Source organism: Diadema antillarum, unplaced genomic scaffold, assembly GCF_040938485.1.
Source record: "Diadema antillarum isolate AM-2024a unplaced genomic scaffold, OU_Dant_1.0 seq00000300_RagTag, whole genome shotgun sequence".
In the NCBI taxonomy this organism is placed as follows: Eukaryota; Metazoa; Echinodermata; class Echinoidea; order Diadematoida; family Diadematidae; genus Diadema; species Diadema antillarum.
Window position 1 is genome coordinate 1,363,268 of NW_027271323.1, and position 17,033 is coordinate 1,380,300.

A 17,033-nucleotide genomic window follows, 5' to 3' on the forward strand; every position below is an offset into this window, starting at 1 on the left:
GATGGGGGGGGGGGGGAGGAGGCAGAGAGTGGGAGAGAGAGAGAGAGAGAGAGAGAGTGGAGAGAGGGAGATTAATTTCCATAATGATAAATAATAGAAAACAAAAGTCAAGATCGTCCAGAAAAACGGCCTGTAAAAGTGTAAACCATGTCAGAGTTGCACTTGTACTGTAGGCTTTATGCTTTAAAAGTATCTGAAAGTGTGCCGCTTCCTGGAAAGCTAATTTTATCACTCAAAAGTGCTACTGGTATAATTTGTGTTGTTGTTTATGAATTGATTAGTCAGATACGCCCGGACATGCCCAGTCGAATAAGATTTTTATTTTCATCAGTGCATCCCTGCACTGCAACCACTGCGTATTTCCCAGGCTTTTATGAGTAGGGAAGTCACAGAGTTTATCATCAAAAGAGACATACATTTATTTTGTCTTCTCTGTAAAGTGAAATTCCGCATGGCTTTAGAGTCTGAATAATGATAAATGAATTTACATGTTTAATATCCATGCGTGTAGCATAAAGTATTTAAAACTAAAATGGATACACTATGGCAGGACTACGTACATAATATAGGCTCATTCGTCAAGTTTATTTTGTCCTCTCTGTGAAGTGAAATTCTGAGCATGGTTTTAGAGTCTGAATGATGGTAAATGAATTTACATTTTCCTATGATCTGTTGCGAGTAGCATAGACTTGATTTTACACTATAGAATTGGAAATATGATATAATATATCGTTCATTTGTCAAGTTTATTTTGTCCTCTCTGTAAGCAAAATTCTAAGCATGGCTATAGAGACTGAATAATGGTAAATGAATTAACATTTTCCTCTCGATCTATTACGAGGAGCATAAAATTTCTTTTAACACAAAAGAAATGGAAATACATTGCTCATTCGTCAAGTGTATGTATAGTTGCTGTTGTTGTTTTCACTAATCATTTCTTCTGTATTGAGAGCATTTCAGAACTTAAGTGAATATTCATCGGTGTTTATCTAAAGAGAGGCTTTGTCGCCATAGCCATTGTTGTAATTATTGAATGGATCGATGATACTTTTTTTGTACTTTTTTTATTTGTACATGTATTATCATCATTATGTATTTTTAACCGTGACAGTAAATCATCAGCATTGTGAAAGCGACTGGACCACTAACACTAGCACAACACAAGCTTGGCAAGATGGCAGCGCACATGTAACGTCTTATGCTAGGAGGAGAGGTATCGAGGTGCTGCTAGACTGGACCAGAGCTTGTTGATAGATAGAGTTGCGACACCGGAAGTTCGCGCTGATTGGTCAATCCCTCAAAATAGTTCCCCCTGGTCGTATGATGTCGATAAGACCTTAGAAAACCGCGTACCCTATTATGACGCAAACAATGCATTAATTGTTATTTTGCTCCGTGGCTCGCGCAAAGTAGAGTTACGCGCTCCGCGCATGGGTTTTGCGCGGTAGCGCAAAATAGTTTCCCCTCGTCGTCATAACAACAATAAAGACCCACAACCCGGGATTTTGAATTACAACAACAATTGTAAAGGAGTGGGACTACATGATATTTCCGTCCTTACATGTTGACGTTCGCCCATCAACATCATCCAGGAGCGTTAAAACAACTCTGAAAATATTTCATCCTTTCCGGTTGTTTGCATCCGTTTCCTTGACTTCGACAGTAAGTACTCCTTTCTCTACTTCATTAAGTTTACATGATTGCCGTAAAAATAGGACATTTTTCTCAACAAGTCACACTCCCGTCGCAAGCAACAATGGTATCTCACACTGCCGCTGGGTCCGGGTACTGCGCGCCTATGTGAAAACCCTGTAGAAATAATTCGTCGACATCGACGACCAGGGGGAACTATTTGACGTGACCTTTGTACCCCAGTGTCGCAACTCTATCTATCAACAAGCTCTGGACTGGACATTTTGGGCCTGATTAACTTGACCACTGGGTAAGAGTATAGTGTAATGTACGAGCTTTATACATTTTGAATAATTCTATAGATTTTACTACTACATTCTGTGACCTTTCTGTTTCCCGCAGTGCTTGTGTGGTGGATGTGTATTAGCAATTAAGTGCCGCCAGCGCCGGTTTAGGAACAGTACGGTCGTACCCCGTGAGCCTACCGGTAGTATCGGGGTGGAGACAGGCGCGGCGCTGGCTCGTGCTCGAGGTCCCCTTTATCACTCTTATTTATTCAAGCAAGGGACTGTACAGTGGTTGGGGTGGGGATTCATGTTTTGAACATTCCTAAGTGAGATAATGAGAAACCACTTATGAAATATGAAAGAGCATGTAATTTGAAAAAGGATTTAACATTTAAAGTTTACATTGACGTATTTGATGAAAATCAGTGAAAGTTGGTTTTCGAATGGCTGAGATCCAAAAAAGTGATAATATTATTGTTACATATTAAGCGACAGGCCACGCCTTTAATATTATTATTAACGTTAGGATCTCTTTGTCTCACCTTGTTTTTGGAGTATATCACAGCCATTTCAAAACCGATTTTCATCTAATAGACTTTTGATACCCCTTAGAATTGCATGCTCTTAAAGTTTGACATAGGCAGCATGGAGTGGTTTCTGAATATCTTGCAAAGCGTGAAAAGCAAAATCCTCACCTTAACCAGAACTGTACACACCCTTCAACGTTAGAAATGCTCATCCTCTAGATCTAGATTTTTTTTTTTTAAACTTAGTCTGCTTTTCTTTCTCTATGGAAGAGTTTTATTTTTAACGTCACAGTCTAACTTAGTGTTATCATTTTGAGTGCCGAGTTTTTTTCTTGTTCTTGTTCTTCTTTATTTTATTTTTTTTTTCAAATTTATGAAGGATTTTAGATTATTACGTTAGGACGTCGTGCGGCATGTCTGCAGTCCTGCGACACCTCCAACAACGGCGCTCCATCTTGGTCAGATGCAGCCGTCACTTGCGCCGACACCACCAGCGGTTTGTCCACAGCAGGCTCGTCCTTGGCATAGAGAGCACATGTGATGACACAGGAGCAGCCGTGATGGATGAGTCTGGGCGGGTCTTGGGAGAGAGACTACACACCCAGAAGAGAATCCATGCAAAGTTAGCAAAAGAAAACATTGAGCCCATTTGTTTTTAAGGGTCTGAATACTAGGGGAAATAACCTGCCACGACAAACGGATCCGAAAGTCGCTGATGGCTGAGCCTAAAAAATTGAGTTGAAGTCAGATTATCAAAATCGGTCAAAACTGTTTTGGGCTTAATTTTGTGGTACTCAATGGTATAATGTTTCGTTTATCATCTGATGGAATTTCAAAGCTAAATGATAATTAAAGGAAAGGTAAGAGATTAGAGTTTTTCTGGACCATGATTTTCTGACTTTCAACGGAACAGAAACGCGTCCAACGATTTGGATTGAACGCCGCAGATAGACTCCGCCCCTAGCAATGAGGGAGTGATCTTATTGGTCAGTGTGTGGCATCCTGGTTACCGGTACTGATTGGTTGTGTGTAGAATGCTGGCGCTAAGCTTGAATGAACATCGCAGAGGTTGCTAGGAGCATACCTTCTAACTGTCAAGAGGTCTTACCTCCCCTTGATCACGATTGCGTCGGGAGGACAACTTTGAAGAGAGTTTTCTCGAAATGCTGATTTCCTAGACCACTCGACATCCTCTCATAAAATCATTGATGATCTCCAAACCTGAGTACTTTTATGAGTTGTATTATACATGAAATAGTTAAAGTCGAAGAGTAAGGGAATTATGTCATGTCATTTTCAGAAAATCAACCTCCCCTGACTTTTGGATCCTTTTGTTGTAGCAAGTCACATTGCAAACAGTTTTTTGCGAATCATGTAGAAAACAGTCTTCTTTCATTTCTGATATTTCCTTCTTCCTTCAAAAGAGTACACGCCACCTTGTGGTGTATCAGCATAGGACCCTACTAGTTTCTTCCTTGTTTATGAGACCTTGTATTTCAAACCCTCTGACTTTGAAAAGGGAATCTTATCTTTCATTAGTTCAAATGACATTGCTAAGATTTGATCATGGTTTATGTTTGATACAGTTGTAGCTCTGACATTTTATCTTATAGTCATGTCCGTTATCTTTACATTTATGTGAACAACAACAACAATAACAAAAACAGGTAATAGGAAAGGTTGTTGGTTTGGAAAGATGCTGGAGTCATTGTCTATACAGCAACTCTGAATACTGTGCTACGTGCTTTGTCTCTTACGTAAACAAATGTTTGCATGGCACCATTGTATTATTGTTGTTTGCTGTCACTTTACTCGTAATAATGAAGCAGTAAAAGAAAAAAACCCAGTTAGATTTATGTATATTATGAGCTCCTCTTTTTTGGTCTTTCTGCATTGTCCCCTTTACTGTCTGTTTCTCTTTTGTGATTGAAACATAAATTTTGATATTATCATTTGAGAATGTATGCAGGGTATAAACCTTGTTCAACCAGTGTATTTTGCAGAAATATTTATGTCATGGAGGTATTTGAGATAGTTAATTCCTTGATTTTCCTCCATCTTGTAAGAAATGGTGGCATCATACCAATCCTTGCCCAGGACCTCCACCGTCAGTTTATTGACCCTGTGGTGCAGGGTGCCATTGAGGATGCGGGAATAGAAATCAAGGTGAGACACCCATATTTGCAACCCCCCCTTTCCTTGTTTTATTCTTTATTCTCCCCTATAGATGATACAAAAGCATGCCCCATTGTTTATTTGTTTGTTTGCTACAATGTATTTTGTTTTCACAATACTGCACTTTCTTTCCTTTTTTTTTCAAAATTGAAATTTCAGATCATCTTTATTGAATGCTGTGGTATCTTCCCTACGTTGTTTCAAAAGAACGATTTCAAATGTTTTTATGAAGGTTGTTGTTGCTCCAAAGTTTGAGATTTGTTTGGACAGTGTACTCATTCCTTTCTATAGTGTAACTCTCCTTCACCCAGTACTCTGGTAATTTGGTAATAGCCTAAGTATTGATGTACTCTTTTTAGGAAGCAGTGATAGAGATTGCCAAGGGAATAATCCAGTGTGACTTACAATGATAACATGAAGATGAGTCAAAATATTTGTTCCCTGAGTAGAATGCTGTAACATTCAGTTCAGCTACTCCTTGTTTTTATCTTTTGGAGACAGTCCAACACCCTTAGCTCCTGAAGAAAAATCAAATATTGTGAGAGGGAGAATTTTACTTTTCACTGTGAAACTTTCAGGCAATATTCAAATAAACATTGAATGATCATGAATTATGTTGATCATAATAAAACTTTGGTGGACATATAAATGCAACATGAAATTTGTATCGCTTGCAAGTGTGTGATGATTTGTTGTTGATTTGGGAGAAATTAGGGGGATTAGATAATCTCTCTTTGTTGAGAATTAGTTTCCAGACATCTAGCTGTCCCAATTGGCAAAGAAAGCACTCTCATGCATGCCAGTTGGCAAATAAGGTTCACAAAGACTTTATAGCACACAAAGGCCTTGCCTAATAGACAGCAGTCTCATATAGAATCTCTGTCCTGTTCCTTTTCTAGTGAAAAGAAAAAAAAATCCCACTGACTTTGACCCTTTAGATGTATTTCCTCCAGCATACTGTAAAAATGAGCTTACAATAGATCATTATCTCTCACAGGACCTCTCAGCGGTGGCGTTGAGCACCATGCCCGGCCTCCCACTCTCCCTGAAGGTGGGGCTGGAGTACACCAAGGATATGCTACTGCGACACCCCCACCTCCCTCTCATCCCCATACACCACATGGAGGCCCATGCACTCACTGTTAGGATGGTGGAGAGGTAAGCTCACTACTACTACTACTACTACTACTACTGTCAAGTCAATATAGTTTATGGTGTATAGTGTCATTGATATTTACCTAAGTTTATGAAAAATAAGTCCCAATTTATATTCAAAGCCTTACTTGTGTTATTCCCCTATACTTGCTTAAGTTGAGTATTGCCTACTTTTTTCCTCACTTCCATCAAGATTGACTGTCCTGCTGATTTGAGTTCATGCATTCACTTTATCTTATACCATCTTTGGTTCCATGACCATACAATAGTTGCTCCTCCAGACCTGTCCCTGTAGCATGGCTGTTCTTAAATCAGTAATGCCGTCAAGGCCTAGGCATCTTTCTTCAATACAGGGATGTATTCATAGTGGTGTGACTTCTCCCTCTTCTCACAGTTCCCATTTTAGGCTCCCAGATTAGGAGGGGATTAATCTCATCCTCCTCTCACACACTTTGACAGACACTTTTGGCAAACCACCAGACAGAGTTAACATTTCTTTGAATTAATGATTCTTGCTTTGAGTTGCTTTTAAATATTGCAATTGACTGACAAATTGCCTTTCATCAATGTATTAAAAAAAAAACCCACTGATTAATCAGTGTTTTACTAGAAGCCATGATTAAAAATGTTTGGCGTACATACTCAGGTCGACTGAAAGTACCACCCGGTATTATGTTCTTGTTGATTCAAAAGTAGGTAGCACATTGTTATGAGCCACAAGGTATAGGAAAACCTTCATGTATCCTGTGTCATTGCCATACTCAATATCACACTCAGTGATCATCACTTTAACTTCATTCTCTCTCATCCCTTCAGTGTGGAATTCCCCTTTTTAGTCCTGCTCGTCTCTGGGGGCAACTGCATCCTGGCTGTAGCAAGAGGGGTTGGCGATTTTCTGGTCCTGGGAACCACCTGGGACGATGCACCTGGAGAGGCTTTTGATAAGGTACAAAGTGTTTTGCTCATTACTGTTCGTGTAATAACTATTAGATTTTTCAAATTAATGAAATTCTTAGTGGAGTCATTTTTATTGCAACCGATTGACAAATGGCCCTACATCAACGTAAATAAACACTGAATTGATCAGTGTTTTAGTAGTAGCCATGGCAAAAGAAATCATGGGTATACATACTCAAACAGGATTAGAACCTATGACCTCTTGATCACCAGACAGGCGTCTTATTCACTAGACCACCGAGCTTAGGATTAAAACCAGCACTGGCTGTGGGGCGGAAGCTCGGTGGTCTAGTGAAAAAGATGCCTGTGTGGTGATCAGGAGGTCTTCCGGTTCAAATCCTGCTCAAGTATCTGTGTATGCCCATGCTTTCGTTTGTTATGGCTATTGCTGGTAATACTGTTATCAAATGATCGATACAGTACTTATATACATCAATGTAGAGTAATATAAGCGAGTTTATTGTATTATCATAGCTGAAAGTGTTCTTCTTTGGCTTGTTATCAATACCGACAATTTTATGTCCTGAAATGTTGTTGCTTTGATAAAGAAAAACCCAAAAGGCTAGGAAGAGGCGAGGGTCTTGAAATGTACACCGTACACACCTTGGCTAATGTACAACTGAGCTGCTTTGTTCAGAAAACGTTCACTTAAACAGATGTTCTGATTCTGCACTTCTTTCCATCTCACCAGCAACGCTACTACAGTGGAAACTCGATATAACGAGATGGTCGGGACCGAGTCATTTTCCTCGTTATAGCCGATATCTCGTTATATCAGTAGGCATAAAAGAAGGCATAAAATAAAGACACACACATGTGGGACTACCCATCATATTTCAATCAATACTGATAACTTGATATTGTGTGTGAGGGAATTACTCACCTTTATGGGTAAGAAGATGTTTTTCGCCAAGGAAATCCAATATCAAGAATGTGTTTCTTATAAATTGTAGATGTTTGAATTTGTAAATTTATATGGCTTGCGATTGTATCAAGATCATCTGTGGATTGGTATGTGGTTATCGTATGGGTGTGTGTTGTGTGGAAAGCTTGAATATGGTCTGCACAATGCTGTGTGTGTATGTGACACATTCTGTGTGTACATTATGACTGCGTGTGTGTGAAGACGGGGAATTCCCTAAGCAGAAGGCCAATCACAGCATCAGATTGCCTCACACCTGCTAAACGTCATGATGATGTCATGTATACATATGGCCGTCCCAGCACATTTTCTGCATGTATCAGTGTGCGTGCACACACACACTTCACACGTACAACATGCAGTGCTAGCTGGAGTGCACTGAAGAAAATGATTATGTGTATACAAGACAGTTTTTGGCGCATCGAGCTTTTAATACAATCTCGGAAGATGATAGCACAGGCGAAGTAAAGCTTTACCGAAGGCATTTTGCTTTACCTCGCTATAGCAGGTTTGATTTACTATGTTTTTCTTTGTTTGGAAGTCACAAAATTTATCTCGTTATAGCAGTTATTTCGTTATAGCCGATCTCGCTATAAGAGTAGCATTTTACATAGACTTGTGTGGAAGGAAATTTGGGACCGAGAAAAGTTCCTCGTTATAACCGATATCTCGTTATAGCAGTGTTCGTTATACCGAGTTTCCCCTGTAATTGTGCATGGAATGAATGTGATTACACGATGGTGATGTGACTTGTGATAGAGGCAACTCTCTTGTCCCCGGAGCTGCTTTGTGAGTTCAGTTTAGACTCTCCCCTCATCTCCTGTGTCTAGGTTGCCCGGCGGCTGAAGCTGCAGCACCACCCGGACTGTCTGGGCCTGAGCGGTGGCCAGGCTATCGAGAAGATGGCTGAAGGCGGTGACTACCGTCTGCTGATGGAACGCAGCATCCCGATGAGCAGGCACCGTGACTGTAACTTCTCCTTTTCAGGTCTCAAGAACCTCACCAACTGGCTGATTCAGCATCATGAAGTGGCTCAGGGTCAGTGATCTCATGACCTCTTGACCTCTTCCTTTTAGTAGACCCACCAATTTTCCTGGATTTAAGACTAGCCTGTCTCTGTTCTTGCTCTCTTTTTTTATGGAAGTGTTTTTTGTTTTTGAAAGTGGGCTTGATCCACCAATAAGTCTATGCCTATTTAGAGTTTGCCCGCAGGATGAACATTAACCCGTTGAGGACAGGCTGATTTTGCTACAACAGGCATTTCCCATTGACACTTGCGCGAGTATACTTGGGACTCGTCTTCCAAAGGGTTTAAGTGTGAGATCAAGTGGTCCTCAGGAATATTAATTTCTTCACTCACCCAGCCAGGTTTTACAGCAGATTTGTCAAAACATTTGTACCGCCTCTTCTGTGCACAATGCTTGCCTTGTGAATATTATATGAGACACTACATAGCACTGGTTTATTCATTGTGAGTAAGAGCTGAGGTAATTTGCTTAGCCCTGTTTCTCAGATAACCAGAAATCCAGAATGCAAGTGAGAAAAGGAGCAAAGGAAAATTGTAGTGCAGGAAAAAACTGCAAAGAAGGAGCAAAAGAGAGTATTTTTTACTTTCAGCAGCATTGGCCGCATTTTTCTAGATCCAACCTTGTCTCTTCTCCACCAGAAAAAAGTATTAAAGTGTGATGCAGACTTACAGTGTAAGAACAAAGAAACCCAAAACAAAAGAAAAAATTACCATCATCACATTTGGACACATGTGTATACATGTAGCTCGCCAACAAGTGTTGTCAGTGTGTACACATCCCATAAATCTGTATTTTATCATTCTAAAGATGTTAGTAAACATACGCAAAGTAAGAACACACAAGTCAGTGGAAAATATCAAATTGTGCTTCTTAACCCCGTTGAGGACGGTTTGATTTTGCTTCAACATGCATTTCCCACAGACACCTGCCTGAGTATACTCGGGACTCGTCCTCAACGGGTTAAAGGGGAAGACTAGTAACTGATCAGTGTGAATCAGTGCGAATGCTGGGGGATGATTGTTCCAATTCTTGTGGGATTCATTTAAGAGTACATTATATATCTATCGTTGTGTGAAAATTATTTGCTTCAGAACGGTCTCATATTCAAGTAATGTGCAGCTTAATGCCCCGTCACTGACCAGGCATGCTAACCTGGAAATATTAAACTGCACATTACTTGAATATGAGACCATTCTGAAGCAAGTAATTTTCACACAACAATAGATATATAATATACTCTTGAATGAATCCCATTAGGATTGGAACAATCATCTCCCAGCATTTCCACTGATTCCCACTGATCAGTTACTAGCCTTCCCCTTTAACATACAACTAGTGTCAGTAGATATTGGTAAAGCACACAGTTTGCTCTGCATTTTTGTACCTTTTTTTGTGATCTGTTTGTGGTCCATACATGTATTTGTTGTTTTGATACTCCCAGGTATACCGAAGTCTGATAGCCGCCACCTGCACACGGTTCGAGACATTGCCGCAGCGTTCCAGCATAAAGTTGCCCAGCATCTTGTAACAAGACTAGGCCGTGCCATGCTTTACTGCCAAATGACTGGACTCATACCAGAGGAGAGGCAGACACTGGTGAGTGTGTATTCTTCCTCAAGGCTCCATATGATTTCTTCATTATTCTGGTTGTGTGTGAGATAGAGATTCTGTCTTATGTTACATGGAAGGGAGATATATTACGATGAGACCTTCCATTCCTGTACTCTATACATGCAGGTAGTTTCAGGTGGAGTAGCAAGCAACCAGTATATTCGCAAGGCGCTAGACTACGCCACCAGCCGTTTCCAGTATTCTCTCGTTTGCCCGCCACTCGAGCTGTGCACTGACAACGGAGTGATGATAGCTTGGGCTGGAGTGGAGAGGTTAAAGTTGGATGTGGGCTTTGCTGACGACCCACAAGCAATTAGATACGAGCCCAAGTAAGTTATTTCAGCCCCTATCCTGTGATATTGCATCATGTCATGAACATGGAACTTGGCTGTAGCAAAAACATGATTATTGATATCCCGGTCATAAAAGTAGAAAGTATTATCACCAACATTATGACCATGTAATTTCAGTTGCCATGGTCTTATGTTTTTACATATAAAATTCCATGTTTATACCGTAAGTTTTTCATATACTGTCTCATTTTGGTATTTTAGGCAAACCTTTCTCTCAGATCAGCAATAAGAAACAAAAGTGATAGTGTCTTCTTGTAGCACATATTCAATAGTTATGGTGTCATACAGTTATGATGGAAAAAGAAAGTTCTTGAGTGAAATGTGCTGATGTTGAATTGAAATGACTGCTTCTACACATCCAACCTCTCCAGAGACCTATCCAACCTCCCCTATCCAGCCTCCCTTTATCCACATCTCTCTACTATCCAGATGTGATCTCGGCATGATTTTTATTTTTATTTTTTTAGATCTAATAATTAAGGGGAAAAGGGGGGTTTCAAACTATAAAAAAAATATATATATGTATACCGTATATATATCATTCCCAACATAATTAACATACATTCACGTCTAATTTTCATATAAATAACATGCACTGAGAAATTTACGTGTTTACTTGGATGTACATGTATCTTTCATTGAATCTCTCCATCCTCTTCTATCCGTCTATTTGTATTTATCCTTTTTTCGCTATCTATATGTCTATCTCTTTCTGTCTCTCAAACATAATATATACAATATGTATTCATCTCTATCTATCTATCTTTCTATCTATCTATCCATTTATCTATCTATCTATCTCTCCCTCTCTATCTATCTATCTATTTATTTATCTATCTATCTATCTATCTATCTATCTATCTATCTATCTATCTATCTCTATCTATCTATCTATCTATTTATCTATCTATATATATATATCTATCCATCTATATATCTATCTATCTCTGTCTATTTATCTATCTATCTATCCATCTATCTATCTATCTATCTATCTATCTATTTATCTATCTATCTATCTATCTATCTATTTATCTCTATCTATCTATCTATCTATTTATCTATCTATCTATCTATATATCTATCCATCTATATATCTATCTATCTCTGTCTATTTATCTATCTATCTATCCATCTATCTATCTATCTATCTATTTATCTATCTATTTATCCATCTATCTATCTATCTATCTATCTATCTATCTATCTATTTATCTATTTATCTGTCTATCTATCTATCTATCTATCTATCTATCTATCTAGGCATTCATCTCTTTCTCTTTCTCTGCCCCTCTCTTTCTCTCTCTTTCTCTTTCTAACTCTATCTGTCTATTTGTTGACCTCTCTTCTTTACATTTCTTTTGGCAATCCAATATTTTTTCTTTGTCTTCTTTCCTGAAGGGTTCCTCTAGGAGAGAATATATCGGATCAGGTCCGGGAAGCTAACATTAAGATCAGGAGGATCAAGTTCTGGTGAAGTGCTTGTGGGAACAAAGTGCTACACATGGAATATATATTTCTCGATCATGTGGAAGGCCTCTGTGGACGTCTAGCAGGCATAATGCTGGTAAGCATCAGCTAGAGGAAATCTGTGCCTTCATGCGAGCTCAAGAATAAAAGTTCATCTTGGTTTGTTCTGTGAGCCAGGCAAATGAGGAGTACCACGTCGAAGATTTTAGTCGTGTGACCAAAATGGTGGATGTCATGGACACGTTGCAGTGCCTGATGGACTGTCACTTACAGTCACTCGTTGTGCTCTCGGAAGTCATCAGACATCAGACTTTGCAGAGATGATGATTATGATGATGATGATTATTATCATACCATTATTATTATTATGATATTATTTTTTTTTTCCCCCAGTCCTCTTTATCTTGTTTTGCCAGTTTCCTTTCAAACAAGATTGTGTTGATAAATTCTGCAAAGCTGATTACAATGCAGCCTTTTAACACCTTTTGTGAAATGCATCCATTTAATCTGCTGATTATGGGAAGTGGATGTGCCATATATTAAATCTTCTATACCGTGATTTTTGAGGCAATTGACTTTTTCAGTGTATTATCTAAGTTATTTGTAAGTCTGAGACCACATGCTTTTTTTATTGTTATTTTCACCAATAATCTCTCAATGAAGAAGAAGAAGAAAAAAAATCACTGATCCTAAAAGACAACTCTTTCCAAATTCATAGAGGCCAGGGCTAGTGTTTGCATTAGCATGTTTTGATACAAAGTAAATAAATAACCAGATATAATATTTTATCCAAAATCTTTATAACAGGCTTCCATTGTATCATGGTGCTCTCAGTGTATCACAGAAAGATCTGAGTTATTTGACCATGCATCTTTGGTTCTTTTAGAGAGTAAAACATGTTAATTTAGTTTTTGACTTTGCTTCCAATTGAGCAATACTGTAAAAGTATAAATTTTTGCAGTGTTGATAATTTTGCCCATTTCGTGCAACCAGAAGCTGGCGCAAAAAAATTGAAAAGACTGGTAAAATTTTTGCTTGTGATACATGTATGTACCAGTACTAAATGTTTTGATTCCGCAGAATTAAGAATACACAAAATTCATCTTGCCCAGCCCAGTGTGAAAAATAACTTGCGCGAAAATATTTACAGTAGTTTGAACCTTATGCTTGCATAGATAGAGGCATTGAATGATGAATTCAGATTAACCCCCCCCCCCCCAAAAAAAAAAAAGAAAAAAAAGAAAAAAGAGACTGATGCTTGTGTACTCACTTCTTGACAAGGAACTGCAAATGAAGAGCTCATTTGCAAAAGGGGTTAGATCCATTTTTGATGAAAATTTAGTTATTAGCATCACTGCACAGAATTACAGTTGAGTTAGCTACACTGAAAATTTCAACTGTAGACAACCATTTGGATAGAAGTTATTGCAAAATTAGATTTAGATTTACCATTCACTTGTGTACAAATTCTCACAAATAAACCTATTTTTCTTGAAAGTACTAAAAGTGGAGCTAACCCCTTTTGCAAATAAACTCTTCAAATGCAGAGCACAACTTCCCCCTTTCTGTGCCAGGGACCCTAGATAGTGTGTACAATGCTGTGGGGTTTTCTGTACCACTCAGCAACCAAAGCACACAGGGGGTTAGATGGGATAAATGCTTGATGTGATAAATCTGTGAAGTCTATGCTCAGCGTTGATGGTACCTATTCCTCCCGCAATTCTCTGAGTGCCTGTAATGACCCCAAATGAGATTTTTTTTGCCCGTCCACGGAGAGGCAGACAGGTTGGTAATCCACCTGTGCGAAAGCAGTCAAGCGGTACATTCCCTTTCCACGGTCAACTACATGTGCCATCAAACAAAGCAATGTATCGGTCGGGCACAAGGTATGAATAGAGGGTGCGCTGATGGGCTCACAGACTCGTTTGTTCTACACAATAGAGGAACCTGAATAAGGTCAGCGAATGCAAAAATTTACTGAGTTCAGCCTTGATCGCTATGCACATCTTCACACAAGTTTCATAGCAAAATAAGCGCACACTATGTTGGAAAAAAGGCAAATAATGTTGCAATACACGCAGTTTTCATACAGAAAGAAAACTGCTGTTGAAAGAAGAAATTCTAAACTTTCTATCAAAGCTATTTTACGGGGAAGCAGAAAACACAAACATGAATTTAGGCCATGAATGCAGACACTCTTGTCTATATTTTTGGAACCTGGTATACCAGGTTCCTGTAAGGAATGGGTTAACGGGTAGTCCATTACTGAGAGTAAAGAAACGATTTGTGCAAATGAGGTCAATGGTGACTAGGCCGATCTCAGTCCCCTCTGTCCCCTCTCCTGTAAACCTTGAATTGTGACATTACAAAGAGAAAAGATTACCACTTTACAACACTAACATTTACTCTCCGACAGTAACATGGTGTGAACCACCAAGAACACTACATATGGAGAGGATCAGTGTTTCTTTTCCAGTGAGAATAAATTCATTTTTACCAAGTTTTAAATTGTCTTTCCTCACATGGTGGATTTTTGTGTCCCGGCCTTGTTTACTTTTCTGCGGCTCATGCACACACAACATATCTGTCAACAAAATAAATGAAATGTCTGGGTTACCTCATGGAGTTGAACTTTGTGTTTGTTTGTGTGTGTGTGTGTGTGTGTGTGTGTGTGTGTGCAAATTTTTCAAAGCAGGTTTTGTATAATGTAGTTACACATATATGGTATACATGCTTCTCGTCTGTTTAATGTCCATGCTGAGATTTTAAAAACAAAAATTGAAGCACTCTTTTGATATTTGGATGAAAGAATGTGTAAAGAAATCTCCCTGATTTGAGAAATATTTTAGCCTCCTGAGTTGCATCATACAACACACAAGGATCTTCTTGATTGCTATTTAGAATCTCCCTAATTTAATGTAGGAATGTTGGCAGCCCTGTTTCAAAGAACGCTGAATATGATATATGTATATATATATATATGTAGAAGGCAAGATTACTTATAGTTATATATATATATATATATATATATATATATATATATATATATGTAGAAGGCAAGATTACTTATGGTTATTTATATATATATTTATATATACATATATATATATATATATATATATATATATATATATATATATATATATATATATATATAATTATAAAGAGAATAAAGAAGAGGCAGTAGACGTTGCTTTTGAATCCTCACAATTTGATTTTACTTCGAGCTTTGGGGCAAAATACAGAACATGGATATCATATACAAAAAATAATGATGATCAAGACAATAGTGAAAATAATAACGACAATGATAGAGGCAGAGACGGCTGAAAATAAATACACTAATGGGAGTGTATATATGCGTCAATCTTACATAATATAACATACATACATACAATCACAAACAAGCATACATATGTAAGCATTTACAAATACGTATGACTAAACATCTGCGCGCACACATGACATGTAGGACCTACATATAGATACGAATATGTATGCACAAACACACTTGTAAATCTCCTCACATATGTGAAGACAGGCAACCATAAAACAATAACGGCAATTAATAAAATCATAGTAATTAAGGAGTGTATGTGTAAATAAACGGAACATCTATAGGCATAAAAAAGAAGAATAGAGCACACATGTAGCATTCTTAACCAGAAATAGATGTATGATAATGTGTTTGACAGCATTCAAGGGCTCTGCACATGTAGGACCTACAGATAGATACGAATATGTACGCACAAACACACTTGTATATCTCCTCACATATGTGAAGACAGGCAACCATAATCCAATTACGGCAATTAATAAAATCATAATAGTAATTAAGGAGTGTATGTGTAAATAAACGGAACATAGGCATAAAAAAGAATAGAGCACATATGCAGCATTCTTAACCAGAAATAGATGTATGATAATGTGTTTGACAGCATTCAAGGTCACAGGAAGGGAAGAACAAAATCTATAAATACGTACGATGTGAGATGCACAGTTCACATTTGGCCTGGTTACATGCCGGCAGTCAATTGGCAGCCGGTTGTGGGGAACCGAAACATTCTGGTGGTACAGGAGAAAGATAAAAACGGGGGTGGGCTAACGGACAACTAAACACAGTGACAGCAATAAAAATAAATTTGGAACATTAAGGGTTGTTCTAAATTAATTGGTAAATATTGATTGTATGTATGTATGTTATATTATGTAAGATTGACGCATATACATTTGTATACACTCCCATTAGTGTATTTATTTTCCGGCCGTCTCTGCGTCTGTCATTGTCGATATTATTTTCACTATTGTCTTGATCATCATTATTTTTTGTATTTGATATCCATGTTCTGTCTCGAAAATTTGTGAGAAGAAATAAACCTTTGGTGCAAAAAGCATGAACTTTGTTCCAGTTTTGTTTCTTATCTTTTCTTGCCAACACATGGACAACCTAATCAATATATATATATATATATAAATATAAGTATAACTATAAGTAATTTTACCTTCTTACATTTCATAAATCTACACACTTTTCTTACCATTCACCAGATACAAAATGCAGAGTCAAACTCCAGCATACTTTTGTCATTCTTGTTTTATTGGGAGATGGTCTTCAACTCCAAATGTAGAATGAGATTTATATGTACATGTATATAATATCCATATATATATTTGTCATATAATGGCTAACTACTCAAAATACTTTGTATTTCCTTTCTTCATCTTTACATGGAATGTACCAACAATTATTTTGTGGTTTGTGTGAAGACCTGAATTAAAAAAAAATATGAAAAAGCCATAATTTCAAATGCTTTGAGTACCCAGCTTTCTCTGACCACGTACGACATCAAAACCGTGAAACAACAAAAATAACCACAAATACAACCGCCTGTACCCCACAGGGCTTGGCGCAGGTG

At 38.1% G+C, this 17,033-nt stretch overlaps 1 protein-coding gene across 1 annotated transcript; it reads left to right on the forward strand.

Annotated features, from left to right (window-relative positions):
• Positions 1-1,914: 1,914 nt before the first annotated feature.
• Positions 1,915-12,247, forward strand: LOC139730254 (tRNA N6-adenosine threonylcarbamoyltransferase, mitochondrial-like). The gene is made up of 9 exons (XM_071641137.1): positions 1,915-1,942; positions 2,826-3,068; positions 4,513-4,612; positions 5,619-5,779; positions 6,593-6,722; positions 8,486-8,693; positions 10,125-10,279; positions 10,421-10,623; positions 12,049-12,247. The coding sequence occupies exons 2-9, from the start codon at positions 2,860-2,862 to the stop codon at positions 12,122-12,124; spliced, it is 1,242 nt and encodes a 413-aa protein (XP_071497238.1). The 5' UTR covers positions 1,915-1,942; positions 2,826-2,859; the 3' UTR covers positions 12,125-12,247.
• Positions 12,248-17,033: the final 4,786 nt, after the last annotated feature.